We start from the raw sequence: 20,531 nt of genomic DNA on the forward strand, positions 1-20,531 counted from the left end.
ATTCCTAGTGCATCTTCAATGATAATTCTTGTCTTCCCAACACTGATGGTTGTTAGATTATTCTGCTTCTCAGAGACTTTTTGCTTGCTTTAACTTCCTTCTCTTCACAGTATCGGAATTCAGAAAATGTTAGGAGAGTAGAGTTCATTTCCTCTTCATCCTTTCCACCTGGGATTCTGGCCCAAAGAGCCTTTAATTATTAAATCTTGTTGATGCTCTAACGCAAAGAAATAGCTTTTCAGAGCACTCTCTCTCCTGAGTCTTTACCTATATTTTTTTAAAAAAGATTTTATTTATTTATTTGACAGAGATAGAAACAGCCAGCGAGAGAGGGAACACAAGCAGGGGGAGTGGGAGAGGAAGAAGCAGGCTCATAGCGGAAGAGCCTGATCTGGGGCTCGATCCCATAACGCCGGGATCATGCCCTGAGCCGAAGGCAGGCGCTTAACCGCTGTGCCACCCAGGCGCCCCTTTTACCTATATTTTAAAATTCATTTTCTATTCCAGATGCACAGCAAATGTCCACAAAGATAAAGCCACAAAAGAATGTGGGTTACCTTTCTATATGGTGTCCACTTTTCCAGGATTTTGTACCCTCAAGTCATGGTTCAGCACCTACCTGATGTGTTTAAAGATATTATAATGTTATCCTATCAATTTATTTTTTAGTTTATCTCAGCTAAAGAGTTGGTGTACTGCAAGCCACTCAAAATAATTGGAAGCAGAACTTCATCATTATGATTCAGTTTCTTTTCGTTTCATTTCTAACAGTTTTAGATTTACAGAAAAATTGTGAAGATAATGGGTCCCCATGGTCCCTACACACAGTTTCCCCTATTATTAACAATTGCATTGGTATAGCCCATTTGTTACAGTTAGTGAGCCAATATTAATGCCTTATTAGTAACTAAAGCCCATACTTCATTCAGATTTTTGAAGTTTTTTCCTAATGTTTTTTTTTTTTTTTTTCTGTTCCAGAATCTTAATCTGGATTGACTTTAAGTGATTGTGACAGTTTTTTAGGCTTCCCTTGTCTGTAACTTTCTTGACAGTTTTGAGAAGTACTGGTAAAGTGTTTTGTAGGATATCCCTTGACTGTAATTTGCTGATGTTTTCCTCATTATTAGAGTGGGCTTCTATGATTTGGGGAGGAAATGACCAGAGGTAAAATACCATTTTCATCACATTAAGGGTACATGCCACAAACATTATATGACTGTTGATGCTGACCTTGATCCCCTGGCTGAGCTGGTGTTTGTCAGATCTGCTCTGTAAGATTATTTTTCCATATTGTACTCCTCTCCATACTGCACTCTTTAGAAGGAAGTCACTATGTGTAGTTCACACATGAGGAGTGGGAGTTAGTCTACATTTCCTTGAGGGCATAACATCTACATAAATTACTTGGAATTTTTATGCATGGGGTATTTGTCAAATTTCTCCTATTTATCTAATCATTTACTTACATCAGTAAGGACTCCAGATCATTGTCATGTATACTTATTTTACACTTGGTTATAGTTTAACACCATTTTATTTATTTTATTGCTCAAATTTTTCAGCTTCAACAATTGTGACAAATTTTAGTTGGTTCTTGTTTCCCTTTGACATACCTTGGCATTGTTTGTGTGTTTTCTTTCTTCCTGGCACTACAAGATATTCTAATCTTATATATTTCCTGCCCCAGCCCTACAATCAATCATTCCTCCAAGGAGTCCTGTTTCCTTTTACTGGAGAACGGCATTAGAAACCAAGATTTGGGCTCACTGATACTAGGGTGTCATTGCTTATACAACCTCTCAGATGACAGAGGAAGAAAATGTATGTTTATATACTAACCTGTGCATATACACATATCTATAGTTAGTTTACTTCTTTTAAATTAATACAACTTTTTTGAAAACTCACACCAAATATCTTGCCACTGACTTATTTCAAATAATTCATATATATATATATATATATATATATATATATATGTGTGTGTGTGTGTGTGTGTGTGTGTATCCTTAAATTCCCTGCATGTTTTTTCAGTGAATATATTGATATTCATATTTTAAGTTAGAATAAATTGTTAGAATAACAACCTAGTGGAGGCATACCTTATGTTACTAGTCTTTGCTTTATTGCACTTCACAGATATTGGATTTTTTATAAATTGAAGGTCTGTGGCAATCCTGCATCCAGCAAGTGTACTGGCACCATTTTTCCAAAAGTATGTGCTCACTTTGTGCCTCTGTGTCACATTTTGCTAATTCTCCATTATTTCAAACTCTTTCATTGTTACTTTTATTATGGTGATCTGTGATCAAGTGATCTTTGATGTGACTGTTCTAATTGTTTTGAGGTGCCTTGAAAGGTGTCCTTATAAGACTACAAATTTAATTGAAAAATATCACGTGTGTTCTGACTGCTTCACCAACTGTTTCCCTATCTCTCTCTCTCTCTCCTCAAGCCTCCCTATTCCCTGAGACACACAATATTGAAATTAGGCCAATTAATAACCCTACAGTGGCTTCTAACAGTTAAGGTGAAAAGAAGAGTCATACATCTCTCACTTGAAATCAAAAGCTAGAAATGATTAAGCTTAACAAGGAAGGCATGTCGAAAGCTGAGATAGGCCAAAAACTAGGCCTCTCGTGCCAGTTATCCAAATTGTGAATACAAAGGAAAAGTTTTTAAGGAAATTAAAAGTGCTGCTCCAGTGAACAGAGAAATGATAAGAAAGTGAAACAGCCTTATTGCTGATATGAAGAAAGTTTTAGTGGTCTGCATGGAAGATCAAAAGAGCTACAACATTCCCTTAAGCCAATACTTGTTGCAGAACAAAACTCGTTTTTTCAACGGTATGAGGGCTGAGAGAGATGAGAAAGCTGCAGAAGAAAAGCCTGAAGCTATCAGCAGTTGGTTCATGAGGTTTAAGAAAAAGAAGCCATCTCCATAATGTAAAAGTGCAAGGTGAAGCAGCAAGTGCTGATGTGGAAGTTGCAGCAAGTTATCCAGAAGATCTAGCTAAGATAATTAATGAAGGTGGCTACACTAAGCAATAGATTTTCAATGTAGATGGAAAAGCCTTATAGTGGATTGTGATACTGTCTAGGACTTTCACAACTAGAGAGGAGAAGTCAATGCATGGCTTCAATGCTTCAAAGGACAGGCTGACTCTCTTGCTAAGGGCTTATGCAGCTGGTGACTTTAAGTTGAAGCCAATGTTCATTTACTATTCTAAAAATCCTAGGGCCCCTAAGAATTATGCTAAATCTGGGTACCTGGGTGGCTCAGTTGATTAAGCATCTGACTCTTGATTTTGGTTCAGGTCATGATCTTGGGGTCATGAGCTTGAGCCCCACATTGAGCTTTACACTCATCAGGGAGTCTGCTTGTGATTCTCCCTCTCCCTCTGCCCCTTGTCCTCCTGCTCTCTCAATCTCAAATAAATAAATAAATAAATAATAAATAAATAACTTTAAAGATAAAGAATTCTGCTAAATTTATTCTGCCTGTGCTCTATAAATGGAATAGCAAAGTCTGGTTGACAGCACATCTGTTTACAACATGGTTAATTAATATTTTAAGCCAACTGTTGAGATCTGCTTAGAAAGGATTTGTTTTCCAAAATAATGCTGCTCATTGACAATGCACCTGGTCACCCAAGAGCTCTGATAGAGATGTATGAAATTAATATTGTTTTCATGCCTACTAATGTAACATCCATTATGCAGCCCAAGACTCAAGGAATCATTTCAATTCTCAAATATTATTATTTAAGAAATAAATTTCTAAGGCTATAGCTACCATAGATAATGATTCCTCTAATGGTTCTGGGCAAAGTTAATTAAAAACATTCTGGAAAGGATTCACCATTCTGATGCCATTAAGAACATTAGTGATTCATAGGAAGAGGTCAAAATATCAACATGAACAGGAGTTTGGAAGAAGTTGATTCCAACCCTCCTGGATGACTTTGAGAGGTTCAAGACTTCAGTGGAGGAAGTGACTGCAGATGTAGTGGAAATGGCAAGAGAACTAGAATTAGAAGTGGAGCCTGAAGATGTGACTGAATTGCTACAATCTTAGGATAAAACCTTAATGGATGAGGAGTTGTTTCTTATGGACAAGCAAAGGAAAAGTGGTTTTCTTGAGATGGAATCCACTCCTATAAGATGCTGTGAAGATTGTTGAAATGACAACAAAAGATTTAGGATGTTACATACACTTAGTTGATAAAATACTGGCAGGGTTTTTAGAGGATTGACTTCAATTTTCAAAGAAGTTCTATTGTGAATAAAATGATATCGAATAACATTGGATGCTGCAGAGAAATTACTTGTGAAAGGAAGAGTCAATTGATGTGGCAAACCTCACTGTTTTCTTGTTTTAAGAAATTGCCACAGCCGCCCCAACTTCAGCAACTACCACCCTGATTGACTGATCAGTCATCAACATCAAGATATGACTGTCTACCAGCAAAAAGATTATGACTTGTTGAAAGCTCAGATGACAGCATTTTTTGGCAATAACATTTTTAAAATTAAGATTCGTACATTATTTTCTTAAACATACTGCTATTGCACACTTAATAGCATAAACATAACTTTTATATGCACGGAGAAATTTAAAAAATATGATATTTATTTTATTGCGGTGGTCTGGTACCAAACCAGCAATATCTATGAGTTATGTCTGTAGATGTATTTCCTATTATAATCGGTGGACTTTATACATTTAGATATAAAGTTTCTGATTTCAATTTTGCAAGGTGGCATTTGGCTAATACAAAGGAAAAGATTTTCTGCAACCATCCTTGGAGGAATAGTTGAGGAAGGCACAAAGACTATATAAAGAATGTTAAAAAAAAATCAGTAACATAAGAAATACAGCAAACTGTCAAGTCAGTCAGAAATCATAGTACGAGATTATTCTTCACTGGCTTTGATGTCACAGTAATGCAATTGTTATCCACCAGCTATGATCTAGTCTGGTCCACCCAGTGCATGCCAACTTTCAGTATCATCAGAATCACAGGAAGAGTATGAAATGCAGAGTCTTGAGATCCTCCCCAAAAGATTCTGATCTAAAAGGTTTGGGATAGGGGCGCCTGGGTGGCACAGCGGTTAAGCGTCTGCCTTCGGCTCAGGGCGTGATCCTGGCGTTATGGGATCGAGCCCCACATCAGGCTCCTCTGCTATAAGCCTGCTTCTTCCTCTCCCACTCCCCCTGCTTGTGTTCCCTCTCTCGCTGGCTGTCTCTATCTCTGTCGAATAAATAAATAAAATCTTTAAAAAATAAAAAAATAAAAAAAATAAAAGGTTTGGGATGAGGCCCAGGAATCTCAATTTCTTACCACCTACTAGGTGATGCAAAGGCTGCCCATTAGCAAGTCACATACATGCTAGTAGCGCTGGCATGGCCTGTTTTCTTCACAGTCAATGCGAACAGTCCACTTGGGAGGGGACACTGATCCTTAAGGGAATCCAAGTATAAACAATGTGTTCAGGACAAAGAGAAAGTCTCATTTCCAAATGCATTCAAAACACTAATTCTCATAGTATACGATACTTCTTAGGTTACTGTTATGGGTTGAATTGTGTTCCCCAAAAGGTACTGTAGTCCTAACACACAGTACCTCAGAATGTACATTATTTGGAAATATAGTCATTGCAGATGAAATTAGTTAAGATGAGGTCAGACTGGAGTAGGGTGGACTCCGAATCCAATATGACTGGCATTCTTATACAAAAGGGTATTTTCAAACACAGAGACAGACATGCACAGAGGGAAGATGACATGAAGACACAGAGACAATGTCATCTATAAGCCAAGGTGGGGGGACCTAGGACAGATCCTTCTGTACAGTCCTCAGAAGGAACCAACCCTAGTGACACCTTGAATTTGGACTTATCACCTCCAGAACAGTGAAACAACCATTCCATGCTACTGTTACAACAGCCCCAGGAAACAAATACAGTCACTCATGCTCTTAAATGGTGTTTGCAAAATTTAGATAAGCATATTTATTATTTTATATCAAAGTCTCAGAATAATATAAATAGCATTTTTAATATTCTTATTAACAGAGAAAAGTAGGACCAGTCAGATAAAACTGACTCTCCAGTCACACAAGGATGTTGAAGATTGTGAAGGATGTGAAGATTGTGCTTACATGTGTTCTGGGATGATGTGAGGCAATAATGAAGACAGTCCACTTCAAAGTACTTAGTGTTGGCAATGCACCTAGAGACTAGACACCTGGCCTTATGATTAAGAGTTTTTGCAGTGTTTTTCCATTTCACAGATAAGTTCCACAGAATTATTTATACGTATTGAAAAACATGGAATAATAGTATCTATCCTCTTCAAACTTCACAGTGATTCTGGGAACCGGTTAGATAGATAATGCTCCTAATGCCTTAATCTTGGAAAAAAGAGATGTGTAATTCTATATTTTTGTTATAATCATTTTGAGTTAGGAGACTGAAAACAAGAAATGACATTTCTATAAAAAGACATTTATCTAACAAGGATCCTCTAAAATGCCATCAGAGCACTGTGGGTGATCCTCCATGTTGCAAAATGCCAGACACACTTCACCACACAACTGTGCTTCATGAATATTCATTAAATTGTCTTAATTGTTGACACTTAAATTCATGCTAGATATGGCCAGAAAAACACATACAGAACAGCACGCTGTTGTGTGCAGGTACAACATGTTTTCTCATCCTTGGGGGCTCCAGCTACCATGCTCCCATCTCACATTATCTTGAGTACACAGAGATTCCGCACAGTTTCTATGAGAAATGATCCTTCCCGTTTATCCCTGCTGCACTTTCTTGCAAACCTCAATTGTAACCAGAGGTGTAAATTTCTCTCTGCAAATTGGGCATTAGATAAATGAATAAATGAGTGCTGGTTTCTTACATATATAATCAACATTTTATATATATTTGCAAAAATGATTATGAAGAAGCTGATCAACACAGCAAAGCTGAACATTTGTCATGATGCTGCTTTAGGACTTTAAGGGGTTCATAGTACCTGTTTTTCATATCCATTAGGTTGGATATGAATTCTATTAACCTTGAGTTTTCTACACAAAGAGGAACATGCTACCTGGGAATTCCCTCAATAGGAAGTAGGGTATCAGGTCAGATCTCCTCAAAATGTGGTGATCCCCATTCTGGGGATCCTAGAAAGATGATATGAGGTTAAGAATAGTGTGAGGAGACACTGCATAACATGAAACCCACCTCAATCATCAATATACCTTTAAGAGTATGAAAACCTAATATTTTTGATCAGTAGATAAACTTCTACAGGAGCAGACTTTTTTGTTTGTGTTTGCTTTTGTTTTCATACTTGGAGACATTACAACACATGAATGTGATTGCCAAATAAAGAAATATCTAAAATAACTATTTGTATTTTTTTACTTTATTTTGTAAACACTCATTCTACTAATGAATTGATTTCCTGGTTCCCATAACCTGGATTCTGCCAATAATCAACAACAATCTGTGAGAATTGTATTGATGCTGTGATTAATGCCTATCAATGGCTAATGGTGCAAGTAAAGATTATCAGTTAGTAAACATATGAATTGAAATATTTTTTATATGTAAAGAATGTTCTTGTTATGCGTGTAATTATAGAAAGGATTGACTATGGTTATAAAACTTTTAAAAAGTATGAACTCAGATTTATTCTAATTTTCTTATGGACAATAGAGTTGGTAAAAATAAAAAAATCTCCCTGTAAGGAAATTAGTATTCTCCATGATAAAAATTTAAATGATACATAAATCTACAAGCTTCTCCGTGGCAGAATGCATTTCTTCTTTTCCTGTCTCAGAATACATGCAAGCATCACATGTAAATATTCCGTATTTGTCCAAGGAAAAGGCTCAGTTATTGACTAGTATGTCGATTTTGTGGGGCTATCTTTTTTTTCGCATTTTTCCCTCCATGATGACATTTAGTACTCAGTATGTCTTCTAAATCCCAAAAAACAATATTATTATACACAAATAGAATGCCCAAAGTGATGTTTTGCAGACTAATAATGCTACTCAGAAAGTTGTTGGATATTCCATGAAAAAAGTATTTTCTGGTATAATGTATCTGAGAAGTGCAGGATTAAACATCGACTGATTTATTTAACACAATTCTTCTTTATGTTTAGACATATTGGACCTCTTCAGGGAGAGAATGCAGCATGCAGTGTTTCCTAATTTATTGCCGTGGTTAGGAAACACTTCTGCTAACATTGATGTTGGTATCTTGTAGTCTGGTGACCCACAGAAAATGGTGGGGAGCTGCTGAGACACCTGGCTGCATGTGAAGTGCCAGCAATAAGCTCTCCTTTTACCTTTGTGCTCCTGCAGCAGTTAGTGGAACACATTTATATTGACACATCTCTCACTAAATTCTAAATCCCTATGGTCATTGCTAGCCTGAAGACTCCTTAAGATCAAGAAGTGTCCATCACATTTTAGCTTTACAGGGAACCCTTTTGCAACTAAAAGAGTTAATATATGATTGAATCTGAGAATAGTAGTGGAAGATACTTTTAAGGACATAGCAAAGTTTGTATAAAAATAAAGAAGAAATCAGCTCATTATGAACATTTCCACCACTTCCTAAATGTTTTAGAGTTTTCTGTCATGATATTTTAACAGAAAAATCCCTTTGCTTATATTTAACACCTCTTAGCAACACAATCATCCCATACCCAGAAGGCTTGTCTAGGGTTCTATGGCAAGAGTAGTTCGTATGGGCTTTGAAGCCCTCCAGTTCCACCAATAACTTGCTGTGGGCACATTACTTCACTGATGAGTGTTGGGTTCCCTAACAGTAATAATATGTGGGCATTGTGAAGTCTAAATGATTTAGTTCATGTAAAACATTTAAAATAATAACAGCCATATTATACATTAGCTGGCATTATTATAGTCAACGTCATCCAGCCCAATTACCAAACTGCTTTACAGATCTTTGGGGAAAATGTTTTACTCACAGCCATACATCCAGATGCCAGAATTCATATTGTACAAGGTAAGACCTTGGGAATCTCCCTGAAAGTGCAGGTGAAATCCAACAGCTGTATTCCCTTCAGGCAAAGAACTTCACAGGCTGGGACAATCAGGGAGGGATACAATCTCAGGAAGGCATTATTCCAAAAGCTACTTGATCTAGATCTGTTCTTATGGGTATCACCCTCTGGTTGTGACTAGTTATAGACAGCTTCCAGCATGAGTCTTCTGCAGAAACATGGGCATCAACTTGTTCAACCCCCATATCACAGATAATAGATGAGCCTACTAGATTACGAGTCCTATCCACCATTGAGAAAACTTAATGAGAATTTTCCTCCAGAATATCTGAATCAGTCTCATAATTCCCTCCTACACATGTCCAATCTTGTTTGATCGACATGATCACATACTGTTCTAATGTGCCTTATTTCATTCCCCTTTGTTTTTAATTTATTTGTTTTATTTCATATATACATCATTTACTAGAGTTGTTCATTTGACTGACAGAAAGTCTTTTAAATATAATACTTACTTTTCCTTCTTATTGCCTCTTTCTGAGTCAACACTCATGATTTCTTGTTGAGACTCACACATTCCTCCTAACTGATCTCCTTGACTCAAATATTTCCCTTTATAATTTGTTTAGGAGAACATTACTAGGAGCCAAGCACAGTCTACATGTTTCATATAATTAGTTGACAACATAGACAATAACCCCTTCATGTAACAAAACAAAAAAAGATAGACATAATAAATACATAAATTATATGATAGATTTTATCAACTAGTGAAGGCAGAGGTTCCTCATAGGGTAGGATTCAATGAGAAGATGATTGAGCACAGACCTACAGAACATAGGGAGTTAGTCATGCAGAAACCTTAATGAAAGGCATCTAGGCATAGAACATCAGTCAAAAATCAAATGGTAAGAACATGCTTGATACGGCAGAAGCAGCTGGAGAGAGTGCTTGGGTGAGATGTGGGGGACAGGCCATCAGGAGGTAAATCATGTAGGGCTTGGTAAGCCATCATAAAGACTGGCATTTGCTCTAAGCAAGAAGTGGTGTCATGAAACAGTTGTGAACAGAGAAATGTTGACCTGAGTAATGAAGTATCACTTTGTGGTGGACCATAAGTAGGCAAGTCTAGAATCAAAGGGGTAAATTGGGGGCTAATGCTATAACTGAGGAAAGGGATGATGATGACTCAAATCAGGATAGGAGCAATGGCATTGGTGGAAGCCATTACATTTAGAATGTTTTGAAGATATAGTCAAAAGCATTTGCTGATATTTTGGATTTGATGTATAAAAGAGGGAAGAGTTGATAATCCTGAAGTTTGGGCCTGAGAAAATGAAAGGATGGAGGGGTCACTATCTGGATTGCCTATAAGCATGAATTTGGGACATGCCAAATGGGACTGGTCTCCAAGACATCCTAGAGGAGATCTTAAACTAGCGTTTGGGTCCACGATGCTGGAATTTACGAGATGTTTGATCTAGGAGCTGGAGATGTAAATTTTGGAGTTAACACCACAGAAGTCTTGATGAGACTCACAGAGGAGTGAGTATAGATAGAAAACAGAGTCCTGGGGCACTGCCAGATGAATAGAAGGTGGAGAAGATGGAGGTTCAACACGAAAACACAAACGAGACATCAGGAGGAAGAGAACAAAGAGAGGAGCGTCCTGGGAGCCAAGGGAAGAGGAGTCATGGTGAGAGAAGGTTTAGCATTGTAGAGGTCCCTGGTGACCCTTCTGAGAACAGTGCTGGTGGAGAAGTGAAAGCCTGGCTGGGGTGGGCTCAAGAGAATGGCATGAAGGTACTGGGTAAGTGAGACCAGACGACTCTTTAGAAGAGTTTGCTGCAAAGAGCATGAATAGGGCAGTAGCTTGTGGAGGAAGGAGGATTGCAATAACATTGTGTTGGACACCTTCTGTTGTTCCTCCATACCTACTTTCTACTCTCTTCTACCTGCTTTATGCCCAGGAAGCTTCTGCCTGTGGCACACTATATAAGTTCCCTGAGCCTCAGCTTCTGGACACTGGGGAGAAGGAACAGATAATGTGAGGTAAAGGAGGTTAAACCATGTATCCTTAGGCTTCTTTCCTGCCTCTGCGCTATAGGCTGGCTGGATTCTCTGCTGAAAGTGACATCAGCTGTCATGCAGCCCTCTCACTTCTACTATTTCTCCAGATTCCAGTAACCACTCCCACTTCTTGCCTCTTCAGCTAAGTGGTAAACCTTCCCAATACCACTAGTTTGAGATTACTGCAATATGTCTATATTAGTTTCATATTTCTGTTGTAATAAATGATCACAAAATTAGTGGCCTGGAACAATAAAAATTCGTTATGTTATGGTTCTTCAGTTTAGAAGTCTAACACATATCTTGCTTGGCTAAAATTAAGATATCAGTAGGGCCATATTCTCTTCTAGAGGTTCTAGAATTAATTTCCTTGCTCTTTCCAGCTTCTACAACTAACCACTTGCCTTGGCTGGTTGGCCCTTCCTCCATCTTCAAATCCAGCAAAGTTACACCTCTCTGTGAGTTTCTTCCACAGTCACATTTCCTTTTGACTCTCTTCTTCTGCCTCCCTCCTCCACATTGAACCCATCTAGATAATCCAGGATAACCTCTCCATCTGAAAGTCAGCTGACTATCAGCCTTAATTCCATTTGCTACCTTAATTCTCCTTTTCATGTAACATGATGTACTCAGGTTCTGCGGATTAGAAAATGGACATCTTTGGAAGCCATTATTCTGTCTACCACAATGCCTTATTGCAATATGTCATAAGCCCTGCCAGCAAGATTGTAAATAGTTTTTTTCCCTTCATTAACTTCTTCTAATTACCCAGTTTGTGTGTGTCACTTGTTGCATGCTGGAAACCTAACTGAAACATTTTTTTTAAATGTTAGTGAAATAAAAGCTTGTTTTTAAGTAGATAGTAACAATCAAGTAGAGAGTTAAAAAAATGGTGTGAGTGAGAGGGAGATGTGCTGGAGCAATGTCTTGTGTAGGGGAAAGAACAGGATCTGGTGTACCTGTAGACAAGCAATGGGAGCTCATCTACAACACTGTGAGGGAGTAGTTGCAATAAGTGGGCAAAGATGTTGGACATTCTCTGATTTCCTCAAGATTCTAGGAATAGTGAGGAGCAAGATCACTAGTGGAAAGTAAAGAAGGTGTTGCTGTCAGAGGTTAGGACCAAGAACAAAATAGGAACCCCATCTAGGAAAGTGAAAAAATAAACAGACTAGAGTTTGCATTTTAATGGAGGTGCTATTTATTCCTAAGGGACTAAAAATTCTTTTTTGAGGGGAGAGGTGACAAATCTTTGATATTGCTATGTGTAGCCCTCCAAAAGGCCATGATATATAAAAAGATATACAAGCATATCTGTAGTATCAATATTTATAAGGGAGGCAATTAAAAATACCTAAAAAGCCTCCTTAGGAAAGGTGATAATGAATAAAAGATTGAGAAACACTGGACTAGCACATACTATGATACAATAACCTTAAAACTCTCCTGAAATTCATGGCCAACAACTTCAAAAGACAGCAGTGATGGAAACAGTGTGCTTTATTTATTATTATTTTTTCCCCATAATGCTGCCTGGTTGTGGTGTGCAGTGGGTAGAGGACTAGATTTCACTATGGTTGGTGTGTGCAAGAAAAGGGGGAAAGGGGACTGAAGGAGTAAAAGAGTGATTGTAATGATTTCTCTAGGATTTTCCACCAAGGAAATAAGATACAGAGCAATCTGGGCTGCTAACGATAGACATGAGAGGGTGGTGAACACCTTGGGCCCATGAGAAGTTTAGAAACGAAGAGTGAAAATCCATCATTTACATCTCACTCCCATCTTCAAACAGCATCTGATTTATTAGAGACAAGTGAGTTTAATTTTTTAATATAAATTAATTTCTTTAGAATGTATTTTTTGCTCATTTTCTAAAGGAGAGGGAGTGATTTATAAGATTCCATATAATGTGAAGTTTCATATAAAAACAGGAGAAACCAGAGAAGAAGAGCAGATGGAGAACATCCATGTATCAATGCCAATACATTGACTTCATGGAAAAAAGAATGATCAAAAAAAAGAAAGAAAAGAAAAAAAGGAAAAGAAAAAAAAATCCTGGGAAACAGGCATTTCTTATTCATAAGGGACTGTCCTAAGCATTGCTTTCATCTTACATACAATTTAGCTTAATATAACATCTATTTGTTACGCTGGTGTATAAATTCCTAGTTTGTTCATAAGTCTGTCATATCTACCATGTTTTTCTGGTGAAACTGAAGGATCCTTGCTGCCAGTGAATGTTTTCCATATATATATTTTTTAATCCACAGTAATGTAATAGCACTCCAACCCATCTGAAGGGTAAATTTGCTTCAAATTTATGCACTCCTTGTTTGTGGAACCAAGTCCCTTAATCTCTAGCAGAACTAACTTACTTTCCTTGAGATTTGTGGACCATTGGCCTCAAGGAGTGAAGGACCAAACTTTCCCAGAAGATAAGGCCTGACTACATTTGAAAACAGCTGCCACTGATGCCAGCAAGTCTATTCAGGATCATATCCACTGGACTATGGACTAGAGGACTAGCCCCTGGGTACCTGCTTCTCCTGCATGTAGTCCCGCTCCCTTTTCCTATGCCTTTCCCTTTAAAACCTTCCAGCTTCAGCTGGACAGGGAAGATGGTCTTTGAGATGTTAGCCCACCATCTTCTCAGGTTGCTGGCTTCCTAAATAAAGCAACCTTTCCTCTCCTACCATCACATGTCTCTTAAGTATCGATTTTTGAGCAGTGGGTAGTTGAACCTGAGTTTGGAATGGGTTCTCTGTCTGGTAAAAGTATCGCCTAGCACATAATCACTCTGACTATTTCCTTGACTCCACAGCCCCCTCTATTTGCTGCTTCCCTGTGCTGGTATTCTCTTACAGTAATTTCAAACCCCTGTGGCAGCTGTGTTTTACATGCCTTTGCATTTTCTATCCTCTAAATCATCTTTCAGAGAACACCAAGAAAGGAAAAACAGAATTGACATTTGGCATTTAAATGTTGGAAGAATCCCCTCATTTAGTTACCCTCCTTTGGGCTACCTTAAACCCAAAGGTCCGCTAGTGCATTTCTTATCTTTCAGGAGCAGAATTACATTCTTAATGTAGGTGACTCATAATTGGGGAAAAGTCTCTCCAAAACACTTCCCTTCTTGCTGCCTCCGCAGATTATTTAAATAAATTATGATCTTCTATTCTTTTAACCTTATCATTGTTTAATATTTAAACACAGATGGCATTTCTCACCTTTACTACCATGACACCTATAGGGAAGTTTTGCTTTTCTCTGTTAATCAGATAGCTTTCAGATTTTTCTTAATGTGTAAATGTTCTATATTTTACAACTCTATCAAGAATTCAGACTATCCTTTAAAGATATTTACCACTGATTATCAAAGTTTACATCTTAATCTTAATTTTCAGTGAAACAAATTACGGACTTTTAAGAGCTAATAAACTATTCATATTAACAATAAGATCAGTAGAAGAGTTGGATCTAACCTCATCTGCAAACCCACACCCTGGCAAAATAAAATCAGTTGCAAAATAGTGGGTTATAGGAATAAATAAATACTCAAAAACAAACAAAAAACCCATGAAACAAAGCAAAAAAAAACAAAACAAAAAAACCCTACAAACAAAACCCCTAAAACATTCAAATATGCTAACAGATGAAACATCTCTTTTTATCTAGTTACATACTTTATACCATGCATATAATGATCACTTAATAAAATCAAGTTGGTGGATAGTTATTGTGTTCGATATGTTGGAAAAGAAATATAAAGCTCAAAATAAAATTTAGGGTAAAGGAAAGAAAGAGATAGAAATGAAAACTTGAAGGACATTTCACAGCAGCTTCTTTTATGTATAGATTCTCAATAATATTTTGTTCTTATTATGTATGTGGAAAGTTGTAGAACTCTCATCATTAGTAAAATCAGTTTATATAAATATAGTCAATAGTGGGAATCCTAGTTAAGTTTATAGACATGATGAGAGCACAAGTCTTGATTAAAAAATATAAGACAATTCTTAGGATCCTTTTTCCATCCCAATAAACATTAAAAAAATATTTTCACTCTTGAATCAGTTGTTTTGTCTCAAATATCACCGAGGTATATGATTACCCTAATATAATTAGTTAAAATATACACATGATGGAATTCTACATTAAAGGCGTGATTATGCCTCAGGCATCGGGGGGAAAATGTCAGATTTTTTTTTTTTATGATTCCTTAAAATAATTCTTACCTGCAGATGTTGTTACGATTTCTGTTGTGTTTCTGAGGCCCATAAAGTCAAACTGATAAAGCCTCCAGGATTTCTGATCAGCTGCCTCAACTGAATTTTTTCTCCATCTGTAAATCATTTCTTCTTTGGGGTAGCCATCTGAAAATACAGAATAAATATTAACACTTGAAGACATAGGTTTATAAAATATAAAAGTCAAAATTATAATTCTGATTATTTAACAGAAGTTGAAATTTTAGGCCATATTTGTTTTCAAAAATTTCCTCAAAGATACTAAAACTCAAAAATTAATCGGTAAAGGCCACTCAACCCAGAGAGTTCCTGCTGCAGATCTTTATCCTGCTGTAAGATGTTCCCAGCCACAAGCCAGGTCATCATTTGTGTGGACACGACATGTAAGGGGGCTACTGTCTATTTCTTTGACCTTAGAGAGCCACTTTTAGTCACCATAGGCTGTGGTCCATTTTAAAGTGTGGAGATGATGGTCAGAGTGTTACTAGTTTCCAGACTCTGAGATCTAACTACCTAGCCTACACTCATAACACCTTCACCTTTCCCCAGAACTCAGCCCATTCGAATCTCAGGAAAGACAGATTTAATAAGGCAATCACTCCAGGATTCCAGTGGTCAACTGACTCTCAGTCCTGTTCTGACATCAGTCTCCAGTTCTTTTTTTTTTTTTTTAAAGATTTTATTTATTTATTTGACAGAGATAGAGACAGCCAGCGAGAAAGGGAACACAAGCAGGGGGAGTGGGAGAGGAAGAAGCAGGCTCATAGCGGAGGAGCCTGATGTGGGGCTCGATCCCAGAACGCCGGGATCACGCCCTGAGCCAAAGGCAGACAGTTAATCGCTGTGCCACCCAGGCGCCCCTCAGTCTCCAGTTCTGATCAGTGAACTTTGACCTTTTTTAGAAACCAATGCTTATCTTACTCATTCATTACTCCAGGAAGCAAGATGCTGTTGTGTTTCTGCTGCCTTAAGCCTAGTGTGGCAACCTGCCCAGAGCCGGGTGTCATTGACAGGAGCTATTACTAGGGCCCCTTGGTCTCCCTGACCCAATTCAGAGATTGTCCCAGTGACTGCTTCTCAACTCCTGGATCTCCATTTTTGAATAGCGCTTGGGCAGCACTTGTTTTCCCCATGCTCAATGGCAAGGTCTTCTCCCTGGGGCATGCCTCACCTAAGAGCAGGCCTAAATCCCATGTTGTTACTCAACACATGATAGCATTGGTATTATTAGCCGTTCGCTGATTCATATAGACATGGATGGCATGACTGCAGTAGGAGGAAATATATGCACTACCATCCTGAATATGAAAAGCACCATACTGGTATACATATACTTACACAAACATATTAATAAAGTGGTTGGAGATTTCTAATTAGGCAATGCAAAGATCAGTTTGCAAAACTCTTAAAGATAATATGCCTTCCTGGTATTTTCCCTTTCTTCCCATCAGTGCTAGCTTGGCTCCCTCATTCAAAGACTAAAATAAAACACAGGTATGCCCCCTGCTTTCTGATTGTGTATTGTTCTGTGAAATTATTGTCACCATTGCTGGGTTACTTGCTCTCTTTTAACTTGACAGTGTTGATATCAAGGCACTGAGACTCAGCCCCAGACATTTCTATGAAGTAACCAGACATTTTACTTGGTCATAAACCACTGTCCTTCTTGCTTTATCTTCCTATTAGACTACCATAATCAGAAAAGTTACTTGATGCTATAATTCTTTCTTTTTAATTTGTTTTATTAAGCAGCTTTATTGAGGTGCAATTCACATACATAAAACATGCACAGTTCAGTGGTTTTTAATGTATTTTCAGAGTGGTGCAACTATTATCACAATGTAATTTTAGAATATTTTCATCACCCCAAAATGAAAACCCAGATACACTAGCAGTCACTCCCCATTCCCCTTCCTTGCACACAAGGCACACATCACCTGTCTCATCCAGTTCTTGGCATCCACTAATATATTTTCTGTCTATAAATTTGTCTATTCTGGACATTTCATGTAAATGGAATCACACAACATGTTATCATTTGAACTGCCGTCCCTCACTTAGTGTAATGTGTTCAAGGTTCACTCATATTGGAGCCCCTGTCAGTATTTCATCTTTATTTATTACCTAATAATATCCCACTACATGAATATACCACATTTTGCTTATCCATTTGTTAGTTGATAGGCAGTTTATTTGAGACCACTTCTATGTTTCTATGAATAGTGCTGTTATAAATGCTGCGTTTTCCTTTTTAAACAAACAAGGACTTCATGTATCTTTATGATGAGAGGTAGTTTTGCAACTTGGAGCAAGGCCCCCCCCCCCCCCGAATTAGGCTATTACCTTCCCACAGAAACTAGGAGATTAGGATATTATCTTTCTTGATTATATTTTAAAGAAATGGCTCCCAGATCCTTAAGAAAGCCTTTAAAAAGATTTACATCTTGTTCCAAAACAGATTTCCCTTCCCTCAACCCGAACTTGTTTCTCCTCCATTTTTCTATCTAAGCAAATAGCAGTATTACCCACCTAATTGCTCGAGAGTTAAGAACACTTATGTATGAGATTTTGTGCTGACATAAGTTTTCAATTTGCTTGAGTATGTAAATAGAAGTGAAATTGTTGAGGCATAAGGTAACTCTATATTTAACATTTTTGAAGAACTGCTGGACTGTTTCAAGGCTATACCTGAAAATCCTACCAGCAATGTATGAGGGTCCTTTTTTCGCCATATTCTCTCCAACATTTGCTAATATCTGTCTTTCTATTTATAATAGTCATAGTGGGTGTGAACTGGTACCTTGCTGTTGAATTTGCTCTTCCCTAATGACTGATGATATCGAGCATCTTTTCATGGGTTTATTGGCCATATATATATATCTTCTTTGGTGAGGTATCCAGATTTTTTGCTCATTTTTAAATTGGGTTGTTTTCATACTGTTGAGTCTCAAGAGTTATCTGTATATTTTGGGTCAAGTTCTTTATCAGGCATATGTTTTACAAATATTTTCTGCCATTCTATGGCTTATCTTTTGATTTTTCTGCAGGAGTTTTGCTAGTTATAGAATTATTGGTTGACAGTCTTTTTCCTTCAATATTTTGAAGCTGTTATCTAACTGTCCTCTATCCTCCATGGTTTCTGATGAGAAATTATCAAGTTGACTCTGCTGTGGATAGGTATGGATCTCTGAGTTCATTGGAGTTTGTTGAGCTTCTTCTGGTTGTTATTTTTAAAAATAATTTTGGCCTTATTTCTCTGCTCTTCTCCTCTGGGACTTCCATTAAATATATATTGGTAATTTTCATGATCTGCTACAGGAGTATGAGTTTCTACACATTTTCCTCCATTCAGTCTTCATTTTATTCCTCTTACTGGATAATCTTTACTGGCCTATTTTCAAGTCTGCTGATATTTTCTTCTGCCTCCTCAAATCTTTTGTCTGTAGCTGGCTAGTGACTTTATAATTTCAGTCATTGTAATTTTCAACTCCAGAATTGCAATTGGTTTCCTTTTAATAATTTCTATCTTTTTACAGATATTCTCTATTTAACGACACCTAGTTGTCAGACTTTTCTTGCCTTTAATTCTTTGGACATTGGTTTATTTTAGTTCTTTGAATGTACGTAGAGGAGCAGATTTAAAGTCTGTCTAGTACATCCAACATCTAGGATTTTTCAAGGATTGTTTCTATTGACAGTCTTTATTCCTCTGTATGTGATGTGCTTTCTTTGCAAGTTTTGTAATTTTTCATTGGAAACCAAACATTTTAGAAAATGTTATTGTAACAATTCCAGTAACAGAACCCTCTCTACACTCCAGAGGTGGTGGTCATTCCTGGGTTTTGGTTTTGTTCTTGTTTTTATTCTTGTTGTTTATTTCCTTAGCGACTCTTCCAGGCTAATTTGTAAATCTGTATTCCCCACAGTGTGTAGCCACTGAGTTCCCCGCTAACATTTTGTTGTTGTTGATTTTATGTTCTTGTTTTTGTTTTCAAGTCTGGTCTCCTACGGTTCACCTTTGGTTCATTATAATTTAGTGGTCAGCCAGTGATCAGTCAAAATGTTTCCTTAAATACCTTGCCTGTATTTCTTTCTACCTCTGCCAAAGGATCTGTGTGTGAAAGCAGGACTTCAAACTTTAGTGTACAAGACAGACTTAGCTTTAATTTTCTGCTTGCACAATTCCTTAAAGCCAGATGTGAGTGACTGGGGCGTTCTCCTTTCCTAGGTCTTTCTTGGGCATGCACACAGCCCTGCACATGTGCACAACATTCTAGTGGATCTCTAAGAATTAGCTGGGGCTTTTCAAAGTTCCCTGTATCTAGGTCTTGCTTTAATTTTTATTTTTTTTGGGGGGGGCGGGCTGGTCTTTTCTTTGCACTAATTGATATCACAAACTTAGGCAGATGTAACACTGTCAGAAGACTTCCATTTTTTTCTGTGATGCCCTGGTGATACTGCTTCTTAAATTTATTTTTTTAGCTGAGCTGAGCTCTGAGTCAAATCAAATGGCCACAACATTTTGGGAATGACATTTTTCAAATACTTCTAGTTTTGACAATATTGATGGTGCTCTTGGTATAAAGTTCTTATCTCTCCATTCATTATGAGCCTGCACATCCTTCACAAATACCACACTGCTGAGCTGGCAGAGAGGCAGAGAGAAAGGGAATAGTCCCAAGCTGATGTGTGCAGACTCTGTTGTCTTTCTGAGATCCAGAAATTTCTCTTTGATAGACAATTTTCTGGGTTTTTTTCCCTGTGACTTTGGTTAATTTATCATGTCCTAAAATGGTTGATTTTAGTTGCTCTGCCAGTATTTTCACTGCTTTTGTGGGAAAGTGGTCACTGAGATCTTTACTCCACCACTTCAAAATTGATCTCCCTATGCCATAATTCTAATAACAATAATAACAGCCACAAAAGATTGCTTTCTATTTATTGCACACCAATAGGCTCAATAGGACTTTTACCTACATTTTCCATTTGATCTTAATCCTGTTCTGGACTTATTTGAGCATTGTAATGTTAAATAACTTACCCAGTGCCACACAGCTCATCTTTGATGAAGCTCCGGAACAAACCCAGAGCCTTCTTTCAACTCCTTTCTACTGAATTCTCCTTTTACAAAACTTCCATTTTTATTTCTAATTCAAAAGGCCT

At 37.5% G+C, this 20,531-nt stretch overlaps 1 protein-coding gene across 1 annotated transcript in view; it reads right to left on the reverse strand.

The window, feature by feature from the left end:
• The window catches only part of GABRG3 (gamma-aminobutyric acid type A receptor subunit gamma3), a 636,603-nt gene that overhangs the window by 67,626 nt on the left and 548,446 nt on the right, over positions 1-20,531 (reverse strand). Inside the window, 1 exon segment of the mRNA XM_040642653.1 lies at positions 15,357-15,494. Within this exon segment, the coding sequence (XP_040498587.1) occupies positions 15,357-15,494 (138 nt within the window).

The sequence above is a fragment of the Ursus maritimus genome, unplaced genomic scaffold (assembly GCF_017311325.1).
Source record: "Ursus maritimus isolate PB19 unplaced genomic scaffold, ASM1731132v1 scaffold_27, whole genome shotgun sequence".
Taxonomy (NCBI): domain Eukaryota; kingdom Metazoa; phylum Chordata; class Mammalia; order Carnivora; family Ursidae; genus Ursus; species Ursus maritimus.